The sequence below is a fragment of the Dipteris shenzhenensis genome, chromosome 8, assembly GCF_047967505.1.
Source record: "Dipteris shenzhenensis isolate YYH24624 ecotype China chromosome 8, Dip_SZ_1.0, whole genome shotgun sequence".
Taxonomy (NCBI): domain Eukaryota; kingdom Viridiplantae; phylum Streptophyta; class Polypodiopsida; order Gleicheniales; family Dipteridaceae; genus Dipteris; species Dipteris shenzhenensis.
Window position 1 is genome coordinate 55,322,353 of NC_141603.1, and position 18,591 is coordinate 55,340,943.

Consider the following 18,591-nt stretch of genomic DNA (forward strand, 5'->3'; position numbering starts at 1 on the left):
TAGTAGAACCCGTTGTAACTCGGGCTTGAGTCTTAAGTATTCCTGAGACTCTAGACTAGTCAGTTATGGAAAACCGCCTTCAGAACTTGGCCGAATGACTTCTCAAAACTGTCATTGTTGGTAGGCTCCTTGGTTTGGTCTTCATTGGCTCGTCCTTGCCACTTGGGGTCACGTTGCTTAGCCTTTCAGTGATAGCACCCGCGTGACTAGTGCCCAATTACTCGAATTTGACTCAAGTTGTCTCGGTTAACTAGAGGCCAGTAGTTTGCCTCGGATTTGCTTTAACCGTGTCCTCATTGCTCTAATCCTGCTCAAAACATTCTACCAAAGCTAAAGGACATGGAGTGTCCTTTTCACTCAGGAGAGAGAAAGTTGTTTTGAATCACAGGAGAGAGGAGGTTGTTTGCACCACAGAGAGAGAAGAGGTCCTTCTGCATAGGAGAGAGAATAGCCTTCTGCACCACCAGGAGAGAGAAGGTCCTTGTGCACCACTAGGAGAGAGAAGGTCCTGTGTACCACCAGGAGAGAGAAGGTCCTTCTACAACAGGAGAGAGAAGGTCTTGACCTTCTCTCTGCAAGCAGGAGAGAGAAGATCCTTTGCAGCAGGAGAGCGGTCTTTTGTACTACTAGGAGAGATCCTTTTGCAGGTAAGAGAGAGAAGGTCCTTTTACAGCAGGAGAGATCTTTTGTACCACCAGGAGAGAGAGGTCCTTCTGCAGCAGGAGAGAGATGATCCTTTTGCAGCATCACGAGAGAGAAGGTCCTTTCTATCACCAGGAGAGAGAAGATTCTTTTGTAGTAGCACGAGAGAGAAGGTCCTTTGTACCACCAAGAGAGAGAAGGTTCTTTTGGAAGAGAGTGTGCATTTAGAGAGAGTGTATCTAGAGAGAGAAAGTGAAAAAGATCTCTAGAGAGAGTGCATCTAAAGAGAGAAAATGGAAAAAATTTCTCTAGACAAAAGTGCATCTAGAGAGAGGAAGTGAGAAAAAGTTCTCTAGTTAGTGTGCCTTGAGAGAGAGAGTGTCTAGAGAGAGAAAGTGAGAAAATGTTTCTAGAGAGAGAGAGCATCTAGAGAGAGAAAGTGAGAAAAGTTCGGAAGTGTTGATACTACCACGCCCCGTCTCTCTTTGAGTGTAGATATGAGACAGTGCACAAGTTTGTGGGTGACTTGTGTCATGTTGTATCCTTGTCCAAGTGATGCTTGTTCCAAGTCTTGTAACCTTGTCCCAAGGGATTGAGTGATGATATAACATATGTTCCAAGGCATGCATCCTTGTTCCAAGTGATGGAGACATTATATGACCTATGACCCAAGTCTTGTAAACATGAAGTAAGTAAAACATGCCTTGATCTAGTACAAACCTCTTGTGAAGCTTTAAAGGGAAGCCGCGACACCCCATGACATTCCATGAAGGGAAGAAATGCTTGAAAAAATGTAGTGAAAGAGGACAGAGTGAAACCTAAAAAAAGCCAAGGTAAAGAGCCAAAAAAATTTTTTTTGAAAGGGTGTATAAAACTCCTCTAGGTTTGCTCTGGGGGACCTCCCGTCATTGTTTAGACCCGGGATACGTCCCACAGGAGTCACGGTGGCTCTGGTCTTGCGTCGAGCTTCGTCCAGGAGACCGAGATGCACGGCACCCCTTGACGGGCACCAGCGTCCCATCACCAGCTATGCACCAGTCAGGGGGACACGAAATACAGAGGATTCCGCTCTGCTCCACTAGTCCTTTTCTTTTCATTGTTGCATCTAGATGTATTTGATTATGTATGATCAGACTTAGCACCCGTCGACCTCCCACCCGTTCCCCCTAGGGGGACAAGGGCTATGAGACTCAGGTTTCTTAGACCCTAGCCTACACCATTTGGAATTGTAATAGTACCTTATGGTCAAACCCAGGGAACTTCTCAAAGTCTTATACACGACGAGACATAGTCTTTTACACGGAGACACACCAGATCCCAAAGCGTCCACTACCGGTAGTCAGTGGCTACACATGGGAGTCAGCCTTCAAGGATGGGACGAGGGATACAGCAAGTGTTCGAGGATCAGGCGGGGTCGCAGTATTGTACAGGTCTTCCCTCGCTAGAGCCATCTCCATTGAGAGGAAGGATGCACACTCCCAATTCATGTGGATCCGGATGCGACGCACAGCCACTCGTGACCTTTTCATAGCAATATGCTACTTCCTGCCAAACACATCCCACTTCGCCAGAGTTGCACGAGAGGAGGGTGAGACATCGCCATATGCACTCTTACATCAGGATATCCCAGACCTTTCAGCCCGCGCGGAAGTTCTCCTTGTTGGGGACTTCAACGCCAAGACGAGTACGTGCTAGGCACCACTCTTGGACTTCCGAGGCGACTCTATCATGCTACTAGACATGGATCTAGACGGAGCAAGTATGACTAGGATCTCATCGAACCGACACAAGTCTATTACTCCATATGGACACGCACTCCTCGATCTGGGCAGGATGCATGATCTCATCATCTACAACGGGCTTGACCTATGGCCCTCCTCAGGTGGTTTTGCTTGCTTCCCACACGGGGGGAACACTAGTGTAGTAGATTACATCATGGGATCCCCTACCTTCACTTCATGTATCACCGACTTCACCGTAGCACCACTTTCTCCAGGAGCTGATCACACATACCTATTCTTCACTATCGCCACCCCACGCTTAGCCACACCACACACACCACATAGGAAGCACGACACCTACCACGACATACACTTTGATCACAGCCTCTCACTTGCCTACTCTAGACGACTAAACAGACTCCTAACCTACATCGATCACATACCACTCATTCAGGATCGTGCTGCCCTAATTAGTCGTACACTCCACGAGGTGAAAGAGTTGGGGAGAGAGAGAGAGCAAGAGAGTGAGCTAAGAGCTGAAAGCTTAGTTGCAAATGAAGAGTGTAAGAGTACAACTAAAAGAGTGAGAGATAAGGTTTTGTCCTAGTGACAAAACCTTAGTAGTCACTAACCATAGTTAGTGGACTGACTGCGGTTAGGGGGAAAAACCTCTTAAAGAGGGAAAAGTGCCCCTAACTAGCTTATTAAATTACATTGGTCACTGCTGAATTATATCTATAATTCTAACACCCCCCTGCAGTGCCAATGTCATGTACAAGGCTGATTAATCACCAAACGGATATAAGTTCAAGGCACTGCGAAATGCCTCAAACTTTTCACGTGGTAATGCTTTGGTGAAAATATCTGCAACATTGTCATGTGTGGACACAAAGATCATACTGATCTTTCCTACATGCAACTTCTCTCTGACGTAGTGATAGTGAACCTCAATGTGCTTTGTGCGAGCATGAAACACTGGATTCTTTGCCACAGCAATGGCACTCTGACTATCAGTGAGAATTGGAGAAGGACCCTCCAATGACAGATGAAGATCAGCAAATATATGTCGCAGCCAGACACATTCAACTGTTGCTGTGAAAGCTGCCCTATACTCAGCTTCACATGATGAGGTAGCCACTGTAGATTGTTTCTTGCTCAGCCAGGAAATGCAAGCTTTACCCAAAAAGAAACAATTGCCACTAGTGGACTGCCTAGTGTCATAATCACCAGCCCAATCTGAATCACTGTAGGCATGCATCTGCAAGTCACCTTCCCTGGGAAATAACAAGCCAAAAGACTTCGTGCCCTGCAAATAACGGAAGATGTGCTTAACTGCCTACCAATGCATAATTTTTGGGCTGTGCATGTACCTGCTCACCTGAGATACTGCAAACTGAATATCAGGTCTAGTGTTGCAGAGATATATGAGGCATCCAACAGCCTGACTGTAAAGTGTGGCATCAACTAATTCTCCTGCATCATGCATTGTGAGTTTCAGCCCCGGCTCCATGGGAGTGGCTATGGGCTTACAATCATGCATGTTAAATCTGTCCAAGAGTTTCTGCACATACTTGGACTGAGACGTAACAGTGCCACGTCTCTCTTGAGAGAACTGGATCCCCAAATAAAAGTGAAGCAGCCCCAAATCTGACATGTCAAAGTTGGTCTGCAAATCAGCTTTGAAATCTGCAATATTATCTTCATTGGACCCTGTGAGCAGTAAGTCATCGACATAAAGAAGGATGACTAAAATTTCCCCCCCATCCATCTTGATGTAGACGGTGCTCCCAGTAGGACTATTGTGCAGCCCCTTGCTGGTCAAAAAAGGCATGAATCTTGGCATACCATGCACAAGGGGCCTGTTTCAGCCCATACAAAGCTTTGTTTAGCTTGCATACCTGAAGTGCATTTGCTGTAATTTCAAAGCCTGGAGGTTGTTTGACATAAACCTCTTCCAACAAGTCTCCGTTTAGGAAGGCTGTTTTAATGTCCAACTGATGAACATTCCACTCAAAATGGGCAGCCATTGCAATAACAGATCGGATGATGGTCATCCGGGATGTAGGAGCAAAAATCTCCTCATAATCTATGCCCTTTTTCTGAGCATAGCCTTTAGCAACCAGCCTTGCCTTGTATCTGTCAATGGAGCCATCTGGCTTCCGTTTCACCTTGAAAACCCATCGTGTACCAATGGCATGTTTACCTGGTGGCAAGTCTACAACATCCCAAGTCTGATTTTTCTTAATGGATTGCAACTCATCGTGCATGGCATTCATCCAATGCACATTGTCCTTTGCTTCTTCGAATGTTGCAGGCTCCTCCTCATCGAGAAGAGTACCTGCATATGCTGATTCCACTGAATTAGCACCTTCCATGTGCCTTGCTGCACTACGAGTCCTGCCAGGTAATGGAGCATCAATCTTACTCTCCCTGAGAGTCTGTAACAACCAGTTTGGGACTGTTTTTGCTGCATGTATGTCTGCAATTTCTTGCTGAACTACCTGTTCCACTGCCTATGGAGGTGGCAAGACATCCTATGGTTGAACTGGAGCATCGGGAGGTGGCTGTAAATTATGATTTGCATCAGAAATATCAGCAAGGGAACCCAAGGCAATGGGTAGCATCCCCTCAAAAACATCCTCTGAAGAAGAAGGCATATGAAATTCAGCCTGAGTGTGAGCTGAATTTTCTGCAAATATCACATCTCTACTGACAATGATCTTGCGTGTAGCAAGATTGTAGAGACGGTACCCCTTGCTTTCTGCACTGTACCCAACAAATATGCACTTAATTGCCTTATCTGACAACTTATGCCGAAATTCAACTGGCACATGAGCATATGCAAGGCATCCAAAGACTCGGAAATGATCCACTGAAGGCTTTCTCCCATTCCAGACCTCATAGAGAGTTTTTGTTTTCAAAGCCTTAGTGGGAGCCCAATTTAAGATGTAGTTGGCACACATTAGACCTTCAAGCCAAAATTTGTGAGGCATGTGTTTACTTTTCAGCATACATCTGTCCATCCCCATAAGAGTTCTATTTTTCCTCTCAACTTTGCCATTTTGCTGAGGGGTCAGCCTCACTGTGAGCTGATGCACAATACCCTTTCCTTTCAGAAAAGCATCAAAATCTGCAAACAAGTATCCCCCACCTCTATCTGTGCACAATGTCTGTATCTTGAGTCCAGTTTCATTTTCAACCACGGCTGAAAAGTGTTTAAACACCATGAACACTTCTGATTTGTGCTTCAGCCCAAAAACCCAAGTGAAATTGGAGTGATCATCAATAAAAGTAACAAACTAGAGATGACCACCCAATGATGGAGTCCTCATGGGACCACAGGCATCACTGTGTATAAGCTGTAATTTCCGGACAGCTTTAACTGAACCTTCCTTTTTGAAGGGAAATCTATGCATCTTGCCTAAAATGCACCCTTCACAGGCATGTGGACGAGGTATCTCAAAAGGTGGCAATGCATCAACCATAGAGTGCTTCTGAAGCGTCATCAAGCTGTTATAATGCATGTGGCCATATCGGGCATGCCATAATTATGCATTCTACATGGCAGCAGTAGGAGTAGAAACTGCAAGAGCATGGGCTGCTCTTTTCTCAAAAAGATCAAGCTGAAAAAGCCCACACAGCAGAGTACCAAATAATCTCAAGGCATAATCATTTTCCCTGTCTCAAACAGCACATTTGTCATCCTCAAAGATGACCTGAAATCCAGCCCTGTTAAGAGTGGACACTGAAACGAGATTCTTGGTATTACCAGGCACATACAAGACATCTGAAAGTCTGAAAATTGAGCCATCAATGGCAGTAAGCTCAACTTCTCCTGTACCACGTACTGAATATGACGAGTTGTTGGCACAAGTGACTTTCTTACCAACGGGAGGTGGATGCAAGGAAGTAAAGAGACACTTCCTAGAAGTGATATGCTTGGATGCACCGCTGTCAAAATACCAAGTATTCAATGTTTCATTGACACTGAAAGCTGATGCATCCGTGGAAGGATCATAACTGCAAGTCAAAAAGGCATATGTATCATCATTACAAGTGGCTGTACTATCCCGAGCATCTGGAACAGCCAGCCTAGAATCTGAAATGCAAGATAAAAAGGCATAATCCTGTCCAACAAAGTTGGCAGCAGCATCCCCACTGTCAGATGCATGAGGAGCTGAATCTGAAACAGCCATAACGGAGCTGTTTTTCTTCTCTTTTGCAAGCCTTTTCCTGCATTCTGCAATGTGATGACCTGGCTTTTTGCAGTAATGACAAAAACCCTTCTTCTTGGGCTTACTTGCATCATTTTTAGCCTTTTGTGAAGGCTGTCCTGACCCACTGGAAGACTGATTTACTAATGCCTTTGCCTGTCCCTTTGTTTTTGACTTAAACTTTGAGAGCATAGCTTGTTCACCTGCACGTGAAGCCAAGTTTTTCCTAGTCTGCTCTTCCTGAAGCAGAAGTCCGATCAATTCATGAAAAGTGAGAGGATTTGCACCCCCCACCAATGATAAGTTCAGCGAGGTATGAAAGCTGAGATAAGACTCAGGAAGAGAATTCGGAGTGGTGGTAATTATCTCTGAATCAGGAATAATCTCATCAATGTTCAATAATTGCTCTCTAAGATCCTGTAGCTTTCTGAGGTGGACTCACATGGAGTCACCCTCTTCCATATGTGTATTACTTAACTCTCTTTTCAAGAAAGACACCCTTGCATCATTCCGGGCTGCATACATGCTTTCTAAATTATCCCACGCTGCCTTCGAGGTCTTACACGACCGGATATGCGGAATGATAAATCTTTTCACTGAAAGAGAGATGCATGACAAAGCTAAGGCATCCCGTGAATCCCATCTCTTCTGCTCTGGAGTAGTGACTATAGCTGCACCAACAACTTGTCCTGCAGCTGCACCCTGTGCACGACCTCTTCCACCTCCTTACTGGGGAGGGGTATAAGGTGCTATATCTGCTGGTTGGATCTCACCCCCATTCACATAATCCCATAAATTGCAAGAAATCAGAATATTGCGTACCATAAAACTCTAGAGGGAGTAGTTGGTACCATCCAACTTGTCTTCCTGTGAAAGACCACCGAGCTGGAAATCATTCTGATTTTGCTGGGCCATATCTGAGAAAGAGATTTTAGCATATACAAAACTGAATTCCCTTACTGGGAATGAAATGCACAACTCCCAAAGAACACAGCCAAGCACTGGCTGTAAATGCAACTCAGATTTCTGCATTTGCACTGTCAGAAATCTGTCCAAGCATCAAAAACTCTCCAGAAGCTGCCAAAAGTGCTGCAAAACACTTCAAGAAGGCAGTATGAACTGAAATCTCCAAAATTACTCTCCCAACACAAAAGCCCCAAAATAGGCCCGAAATTGCAACCAGAAAGGGGCAAATTGATCAAAAGCCCGAAATGTTGCAAGAATTGCGCTCTGTCTGCAAGAGCCCCAAATTTCACTGCGAAATTGCAGTGTAATCACAAAATCCCCAAATTTCTGCAAGAAATTGTATTGCAAAACTGAAAGCCCCAAATTTCGAGCTTGAAATTGCAACCAAAAAGGGGCAAATTTACAAAAATCCCCAAATTTGCAATTTCTGAACAAAAGCCCCAAATTTCAGACCAAATCTGCATATCAGTCTGCAATGTTTGCTTCACAAGCAACAATGAACCCGAAAATACCCAAATGACTGCAAAAGACTGAAAATGTCTGTACAAATACCACCAGATCTGATGGTACGATGAGTAGGGATAAGCAGGTACGGTTGTGCAACAGATGTACGGACGAGATGATTATGGATGTACAGAGAAGTACATATGTACGACGAACTATACGGAAGCAAGTACTACGACGAGATTGTAGGTACGAGCTGTACGCATTGGTCTTGCTGTACAGTATGCATAGGTACATACGGTACGATTGCAAGTACGAGCTGTACAGCGTTGACGCAAAAAGGTACGACGAACGTACAAACGACGATCAAAAAGGAAGCGCAGGTACGGCGAACGTACAGACGATCACGATCAAAAAGGAAGCGCAGGTACGACGAACGTACGGACGATCACGATCAGTATGGACAAGGAGATTGCAGGGAGATGTTGGGCTGTAGTTGGAGGTAGAGAGCATGAGCTGAAGGGAGCAGGGAGCACGGAGCTCTTGAACCCACTCTGATACCAAATGAGAGAGTTGGGGGGAGAGAGAGAGAGCAAGAGAGTGAGTTGAGAGCTGAAAGCTTAGTTGCAAATGAAGAGTGTAAGAGTACAACTGAAAGAGTGAGAGATAAGGTTTTGTCCTGGTGACAAAACCTTAGTAGTCACTAACCATAATTAGTGGACTAACTGCGGTTAGGGGGAAAAACCTCTTAAAGAGGGAAAAGTGCCCCTAACTAGCTTATTAAATTACATTGGTCACTGCTGAATTATATCTATAATTCTAACACGAGGCTGCCCTCCAAATCTTCCCCCACACCACACGGTCCACTAGACCACCACCTCTTGGTTCTCTAGAGACCTTGTAACAATTGGTACGATGCGGAGTGCAAGGCTTACCGCCGACAACTCCGACTTGAAACCATATGTCACCTCCCGAACACACCAGGCACAGTACACAAGTACCGACGTCTCGTACGTCGAAAGAAGCAAGCATTTCTTCGTCGAAATGAGGAGTTGCTGAACATCTTGTACAACAACAACTCTAAGGATTTTTTGCGGAGATTCCTTGAGCGTAGGTCTCCATCACTCCTCACCAACACGAGAGTCTGGCACACATATGCACACCATCTTTATGATGTCCCACACCAGATCACTCCAGATCTCATACACACTCCTTGCCCCACGACTTGCACGTTGTTTACCAGAGGGGGAGTCAAGGACGCGGCATTGAAACTACACAATGGCCGAGCTAAGGATCACGAGGGCTATGCACTGAGTTTATTACATATGGGATCGACACGTTAGCCCCGATCCTAGCAAAGCTATTCAATGACGCTATTTGCCTTGGCTTCCCCCGCACTTGGACACTCAACACCATCACCCCCATCCACAAGGCAGGGGATCCCATGGAGCCGAGTAACTACAGGACTATCATGATTGGACATGTGATGTCCAAGACCTATGCAGCTGTATTGGATGCGTCGGTCAGCCTCTTCGTAGAAATGAGAGGGCTCAGAGCAGAGGGTCAGGTTGGTTTCAGGCGAGATCATGGGACTATGGATCACATACTCACACTCAGGAGTGTCATTGAGGAGGCCAGATCACGGAAGAAGACACGGAAGAAGAGCGTATATTGCTGCTTTGTGGATTTCCGCAAAGCCTTTAACACAGTACCTCGAGCTTGTCTCATCACACGCTTACAGACACTGGGATTTGATCAGGAGATCATCTGCGCAGTCATGGCACTTTATGAGAGAGTCTTAGGGCGAGTTCGGACAGGCGCAGGCTGGACAGATGAGATCTTGAGTACTATAGGGGTCAAACAGGGTTGTCCCTTATCACCAACCCTGTTTAGCCTCTACATCGATGAGCTTGAGACTTTCATGGGGGCTTCCAGAGGGAGGACCGGTTGCTCACTTGCCGAGATCATCAAGATTCTTCTTTATGCAGATGACATGGCACTCATGTAGTCCACACACGAGGGACTCCAACGACAGCTAGATGCACTGCAAGCTTTTTGTTTATCCCATGATTTGGAGGTCAACCTTGGCAAGACCAAGGTCATCATCTTCAACACCTCTCGAGCAAACATGCAACAGAAGAAGTTCACTTTTGGTGGGTCACCAGTTGAGATCGTATCCTCATACACTTACTTGGGGGTCATCTTCTCCGGCCCGATCTTCACGATGAGACCAATGATGCAGGCCAGACTGAGTAGGGGATACGCCTCACTAGCTCAGCTAGAGAGACAATGCTTCCACTCCCACTTCTAGGACCCTCGGACCAAGGCTCTCCTCTTCGACTCCTTGGTCCGACCAGCCGGCATGTATGGCAGCCCTTATTGGGGACCTGACATGTCAGAGATAGAGTGGACACGGGTGGAGCGCCTGTAGATCCTCATGCTCTCACGGATGATCCGAGGGAAACCATCTGTACCATCACATATCTACACCAAGTTTGGTGCTTCTCCACTCCAGCTAGATGCAGCCTTTCAGACCATCACGTATCTACACCGTGTTAGATCATATGGGGACTGCACATCAGGGAGATAGAGGTTACCATGGTTGGCTCTCGATTCCTCCATGAGCCTGGCAGCAGAGGGAGACGAGCGATGGTATGCACGGACTCACAGATGGTTTGTGAGACTAGGGTTTCACATCGATAGGATACCTCCCTTTCAGTACAGTTTAGATGCCCCTCCGGTACTCCCACCCACCATCCCGATCAGACCACACACCAACCAGGTCATTCGAGAGGATCTTCTCCAACTACACACCTTTAGGACCTGGTTGGAGCCAAGGGAGCTTCCAGTGAAGCTGAGTTCCTACAGAGATTACTGTCTTCGTATTTCGGAGGAGGGATTCATCAGACCACCGGGGTACACTGAGCTTCATATGCCTCACTCACTACGGATCTCCATCGAACAGTTTCGGGTTTCATCACACCACCTCCGCATAGAGAGCGACAGAGCAGAGGGGATCCCCAAGGAGCATCGCATATGTGTATAGAGCGACTATCAGGAGGCTGAGTCAGAGGAGCATTTTATTTATGAATCAAAGAAAACCTCTAGAGCCCAAATAAAACTTTTTGACAAAGCAATGAGATAATTCATGCATATACCTTGACAATTAAAGATACCAATATGAAAGGAGATAGAGAGAGTAGTGTACCTGTCCCATAAGCTTGCCGAAATGAGACCAGGATCAGGAACCTTCCATGCAGGAAGGACAAGATCCTTTTGAAGGTCAAAACAAGGATGATTTCCTCTGTCCTCAAGGGGAATGTGATCCCAATTATCAGGATAATAGCCTGTAGTGGAATAATTGTACTTAGAATTTGTGTTACCCCAGTGCACGACCATCATGCTATTCCATATTTCTTTTGGTGCATAGCATGCTCCCTCATCCCAAGCAAAGAACTGCCAAGATCAAACCTCTCCAGTCAGCATTAATGTAAATCAGCACCAAATTCAAGTGCCAGTCCAGTAAACCTAGAATCAAAGTAGCCTTTCAGAGATGAACTTGATTATACGCATATGCTTAGTTTCCCATATAATCAAACTTGAGTTATCATGTCTACATTACCCAAATGTGATCACGACCAGCTGTACGATTCCAATAGGGGTAGCCCTGACTGATATGGAAGTAAGCTCGTCTGTACATATCTAGTGTGAGATAGCTCCTAAGACCCATATGATTCTGCCAAAATATCAAGCTTCAGCAAAGGAAGAAGCACTGTCTGAAATTATGATTATCAAGGGAGACAGTTGACTGCCTGCAAAGAAGATGACAAGACAGAACTGCTTGCAAAGAGATTTCGGTGGAAAACTCAAGAACTGAATGATCAAATAGACAGCAATTTGTTCTGGAAACTTGTTCAAACCATCCTTGTACATATAGAAGGTTCAGCTTCTTCCTTTGAAAATCACTCTTTTCCAAATACTTATGTCCAATTTTTAACTCTTAGATCTATTAGCATTCCAACTTTGTAATGGAAGTTTTGAACCATATAAAAGGTTCTTTGAAGCAAATAAGTTTGTGTGAAACATTAAGACACATCATCACAAATTATCAAGGATGGTATGTACAGTACACTAGCAGCATCAAAATGAACAGTCAAGGAAAAGAGAGAGAAATGCATAGAGGTTTGTCTGTATCCTTGGCAGGTGTGAACCCAAAACACATAGAGCAACAAATATTGTTTGGAAATTTCAGTCTAGCTGATGGCTACAGGGTAGAAAATTGAAATGCTGTCATACTAGATTAAACAAGGACTAGGATATCCTAGTGACCAAAGAATACCTGCCAATGGGAGATATCTCTGGATTGGAAAATTTGGTGATGTAATCTTTACAATTCAGGTAGTCATACAAGTAAAGTAACCATTTTGAGCTTTACCAAATGATTCGTTTGAGAATTTATAACCATAGTCCTAATAGACTTTTGGCAGGAGTTCCAAAAAGCATAAGTTCCATGGTTACCCTCATTCGACATACGGAACATCCTGTACGTTCCGTAATGTCCCGTACCGTACCGTACGATCCGTACGTTACGTTCGTCCCCCCCCGTTTCATTTGTTTTGGATGGCTAGTTGGTTCTGCCAATCTGATTTTGGGCCTCCCAAATGGAAAGGTTATATAAACCCCCTCTCTCCTCACTATGATCTCACACTAAGCATCCACCTCCACCTCTAAGTCTTTGACTCTCCCCTCTCCAGCTCCAACAAGTGGCGAGGCTCAAGCTGCACCAAGCATCTTCATCTCTCTCCCTCTTTATCTCCATCAAGCACCTATATAGCATGTTTGTACAAGTTTTAAAGCTTGTACAAGTACCTACTCCAAAACTCTAAAATCTGTCTTTTTTTTTGGGTATCGAACATACCATCAGACGTACGCCTAAGATTTTTTAGTTCGTTTAGTACAGCACTAATATCGAACGGTATGCATCGAACGTGATCGTCTGTATCAACCTTGAGCATAATCATACCTCCTAGTAGCCTTTGAGTCATACCAAACACTCCCACATAGAATCTGAGATAAGTCAATTGCCTGATCTCAGATGTAATTAGCTCCCACCTTGAGGATACTGGAAGTACTTCATTTTTCTGTTTCAATCAAAACGGAAGCCTCGACAACCCACAGTTTGTTTGTGTCCCGAGGCCTCAAGCCAATGTCACCTCACCGTTCCTTAGGCCTTAAGGCTCAAGACTACAACACGAGATGAAAGAGGACCTTGAGCCTCACTTTTCCGCAATGATATTGATTGGATCTCCATCCTAAGTCATATTCCCAAGAACAAATGCTGAGGCCTACAAAACTGTTTAGCTATTCCTGCCAACTATTAGCATTCAAAGGCTGATTTCCCCTACCTCCTTACCTTGGTCGCACCTGGTCAGGCCAGCTTTGCTTCACTTTATTTATGAAGTGCAGGTTGGAGAGCCATGCATCATTAATGCCCTTGGAGCTCAATGTTCATGATATACCTTTATAGTTGGTGCCATATTTTCACTGTTCCACATCTCTGAACCTCATGACACTCCTTTCTATTCAGATATCATGTGCACCTTGGAAACTTGCTTATGAATGGTCAGGCCTCCTCAGTTTCAATGGTAGCAGCAAGAGAGATTTTGTCACCATTCCTGTCACTAATAAGATATAAATGAATTGAATACCTTGTCAGTCCATGTTTCAGTCTACTGGCTGGGTCACTTTCATAATCACCACTGGGAAGATGGGTTCACACAAAGATATATGGGAATACTTTTTGGTTCCAGAAGAACACCCACACCCACAAGATTGAGGAGCCTCTGCACTTAATGCTCAATTTTGATTTGTCAGCTCTGATGTTCCTCTGCAGGATAAAGAAATAGCAAATAAAGAGGGAGCCATCTTCTCGGTAGAAGTACATAGTATTTAAGCTCCTACATTCCAGCAAGCACATAATTGATCACTAAGGGTAATCTAAGAACAGTTTCCTTCCTAACTACAGGAAAATAGAACCGAGATCACTCCCTGGCTCTTTTTGATTATAACATGCAATTCAAAGCTTCTACCCGAAATGATATATGCTCACGAGATAGAAAGCAAACTCATATGAAAATTCAATCAACTTGTATTGAAAAGAAGGGACAACCTCTTCAGACAACCACAGCTCACTACTACTGTAGATTTTCGTCATTTACAAAGACATATGACTCAATAGATGACCTGCCGACCCAGCTGAGAACAAGACAAGGCCAGCCATGGAGAGCTGGCAACAAAAAAGTCGATCAGCTATGTACCGTAGATGACTTCATCGAGGAGAGCTTGAAAGACCTCTTCCAGCAGCCGCAACCTGATAATAAGGGTACAGCCACTGCCTCGACCTGTTCACTTTCAAGAATCTGATTGGACCACAGAGAATGCCGCCACGCAAACACATCTACTGGCCAAAACATGTCCATCTTCCACTTCCAGGATCTCGAAGACTCCATAAGCCAACCAATCACTGAAAACCCACATCACTCACAAGCCATGCACTGAGTGTCCACGCCATCGGACCAATTACAAGGACCCTAGTCACAGGTGACAATTATGCATCCATACCTTTGCCTCAAATGCAATCCCCCCATGTGGGAATTAACCCCAACATTCCCCCCTACAACTGAATGGGGGAGCCAATAGAAGGAAACCAGTATCATCTAACACAAAGAAGATAGAAGCACACACAACATCAACACCTAAAACATGACCTTCCCACTAAGGGCCGAACATATTCACATTCTAAAAATCCTAATCTTCATCTATCACTTCTGCATTCACAAGTCCAGCAACCTCGTTATCTGATGGAGCATCTTCACCTGCACATGGTTTCTCCCATGGCTTCTTTACCTGCTCATCTTTCTGCTTCTTAAAACAGTAACTTTCAATATGGCCAACCTTTCAACAATAATAACATGTGCGAGCCTCTTTCTTCACCATCTTTGTGGCCTTCCTCTTCTCTTTTATAGTATAAGCAGGTTCACCTACCAATTGAAGAGTTTCCTCTCTATGTTCTTCCCTCAGCAGCATCAATACAACACTAAGAAAACCCATATCGCGTAAAATTCTCATAGTTTCAATAACCTAGGGGGTAGACTCACAAGCAAGATAGCCTTCTTGTCTTCTTGTTTGACTCTAGAACCGAGTACATGAAGTTGTTTCAACAGTGCCTGCATCGGATTAAGGAACGTACCCAAGATCTCTGATTCTCCCATTTGCAGGCTAAACAACTCTTGCTTTAGTTAGCCTTCGCATGCTTCATCCTCATGCCAAAAAGTGTTTCCAATATTGTCCAATTCTCTGCTGCAGTCTTTGCAACATAAATATGGTGAAATAGTCGATCCCATATGCACACATTAGCAACCCGACGGTCTTCTCATTACACAGCTCCGACGCTGCAATTTTGTCCACTGCCTGATCATTCTTAGGCTTCTTGTCACTTCCGGTCACCAGGCCTCAAAGTCCCTTTTGCATAAGTACAGTCGAGTAGATAGCTGCTGCCAAGAGGCAAAGTTTTGCCCATTGAACTTTATGATGGACCTTCCACTGCCTTCTTCTTCTTCAGGGAATGCATAGCAAATTCACAATTGAGCTCACAGAAGAGAAAATCATGAAGAATTACTTGGATCTGAGAACACATACTCAGGAGTTCTGAAGCTGGCAAAGTAGGAGTCAAACCTTAGGTTTTTTACAGACTCAAGGACCCTCACAAATCCCCTCGACTGATGACACCTCACAGAAGGTTTACACGACCTCTTTCACTCGTGCAATACTCCGACGACAGGCTCGAAAACTTCACAGGTCTCTCAGGTCGTAGCTCTGATACCAATTGTAGGAAACTAGAACCAAGATTACCCCCTTAAATATAGGAAAATAGAACCGAGATCACTCCCTCGATCTCTTTGATTATAACATGAAATTCAAAGCTTCTACCCGAGATGATATATGCTCACAAGATAAGAAATAATACTGATATGAAAATTCAATAGGCTTGTATTGAAAAGAAGGGACAACTTGCTCAGTCACTACTACTGTAGATTTTTGTACTTTACAACATAGGTCTCAATAGCCGACCTGCCAACCCAGCTGAGAAGACAATACAGACCTAGAACAAGACTCTAGCTAGCCGTGGAGGCCCAGTAACAACAAATATGATCAGCTCTGTACCACACACGACTCTCATCAAGGGGAGTTTCAAAAGACCTCTTCCAGCAGCCACAACTTGATGATAAGGTAGAGCCACCACCTCGACTTATTCACCTTCACAAATTCGATTGGTCCACACAGAATGCCACCATGCAAACACATGTACTGGCCAATACATGTCCATCTGCGACATCGAGGATCTCGAAGACTCCATAAACCAACATAACATTGACAATATACGTGACTCACAAGCCACGCACTAAGCATCGACGCCATTGGACCAATCACAACCAACCTGGTCATGGGTGACAATCACCACTCCATACCTTTGCCTCAAAAACAATCCCCCCCAACATGACATCAGTAGCACTTACTCAATGGGTGTCAACATTGGACTCAAGGGAAACCATTCTAACACAGAAAGGTATTATGTCTTGCACTTCTAGGTGCTCCAATTTCTCATTAATGGTGAAACCAAAGACTAATCCTATCACGACCAAAAGCTACAAGCTCAACCAAGACCTCTAATTGGACGAATACAAATTAACAGGTGATGGCACAATGAATAACCACCCAGCCATTCTCTGGTTCAGCAAGCTCGTCACAATCTACCCACCTGCATGCTGAATACCAAAGCCCACAATTTCCTAGATGGATCTAGTATGCATCTCCACAATGCACCATTTACCCCTCTCTTGGGATATCATCAAAATAATTTCCCCTTGGCACATTTAATGCATTTAGACCCCTCAGCCTTAGATCCACCTAGTCTTGTGCCATGTCACCCTCACCAAGGACCTTGACCTTGATTCCCTTTTTATCATTTATGTGAAGCCCAAACAAATATAATACAAACATTGATCCTTTAAAGGAAAATGTCGACTGACCCATCCAAGGTCATGTTGCCTCTTCAGGCATCAGCATCCTCAATGATAAAGTCTGGGAACACTCTCCATAACTGGTATACGGATTCGCAGGTAGCTTCTGATAGAGGTAAACCATGCCATGCAACCAACACCGTGGGTATCTTCCGATTGCGTACTTGCATTGTTTCTCAGTCCAGGATTCTTATTGGTTTGCGTCTTGCATTATCCTCTCTCTCCTGAAACAAAACAACACCCTCGATTAGTGAGTCACCTGAATGCAAAAATTTCTTTAAATGAGAAACATGAAACACTGGATGCACCTTACGACCCTGTGGTAATTCTAATTTATAGGTTACCTTGCCTTTTCTTTTTAGAATTAATCATAGCCCACAATATCGGGGTGATAACTTAGCATACTCTCCTGCAGTCAAAGACTTAGAGTGCGAAGGAACTCTGAGAAAAACTTTTTCTCCTTCCTTAAATTCTCTAACGGATCTGTTTTCATCTGCATAGCTTGGCGGATGTTAGCTCTCGCAAGTTCTAGCATCTCCCGCATCTAAACCACAAAGTTCGCGGCACTAGGCACTTTCTGAGATACTCCAAGTGTAGTTGGATTTGCTGGTCTATAACCATAGTTCAGCTCAAACGGACTGAACCCTGTAGAGGAATGTTTTCTATCATTGTAGGCAAATTCTATCCCATGTATGTTGCCTCAATGACACATATGCTCTAAGCATATCCTTTAAAATTTGGTTGATTCTTTCTGTCTAACCATACGTTTCTGGATGATCCCTACTACTCATTCCCAACTCAGTCCTTAGTGTCTCAAACACTGCAGTCCAAAAATGACTGGTAAATTTGACCTCTCTGTCTGACACTATGGATTTGGGCAATCCATGCAAACGAAATATATGTTTGATAAACAAATCCGCCACTTGCGGAGCACTAACAGACTCTCTAGTTGGAATGAAGTGAGCCATCTTGGTAAGACGATCAACTACAAGGATAGAATCATATCTCCCTTGTGTCGTAGGCAGACTTACAATAAAGTCCATGGAAATACTCTCCCACCTATCTAGTGGTATTTACAAAGGCTGTAAAAGTCCGAGTGGCTTCACCCACTCTGCCTTACTTAGTTGACACGAAAAACAATGTGTCACATATTCATGAATATGTTTTTTTATTTTCAACCAAAAGAAATCTCGCTTCACGAGATCATACATTTTCTCAACTCCTAGATGTCCCGCACATGGGCTATCATGGCATTGTTGAATGATTCTCTGCCTAAGATCATTCTGATTAGGTACTACTACCTTGCCATTTATTTTCAGCATACCATCTCTTATGGTATATCTTGCGTAAGTTTGGCCTTTTCTGGATGCCAGGTCACCCTTTTCCCCGGGTTTGAATACATGAGCCTTAGGCCAAAGGCTCTGGACGAACTCATCCACCTTTTGAGTTTCTCTAATCTCGATCATTACAGCACTCTCTAATACCGTGAAACTCATATTGTGCATAATGCCTAACAATGCATCA

General features: G+C 44.4%; 1 protein-coding gene across 3 annotated transcripts in view; it reads right to left on the reverse strand.

The window, feature by feature from the left end:
• LOC147899697 (exostosin family protein) overlaps nucleotides 1-18,591 on the reverse strand; it is a 98,029-nt gene that overhangs the window by 29,005 nt on the left and 50,433 nt on the right. For all 3 annotated transcript variants that reach the window (XM_087377935.1, XM_087377936.1, XM_087377934.1), the window contains exons 8-9: nucleotides 11,610-11,723; nucleotides 11,196-11,443 (exon numbers count right to left, since the gene is read on the reverse strand). In XM_087377935.1, the coding sequence (XP_087234061.1) occupies nucleotides 11,196-11,443; nucleotides 11,610-11,723 (362 nt within the window). The remainder of the gene's footprint in view (nucleotides 1-11,195; nucleotides 11,444-11,609; nucleotides 11,724-18,591) is intronic.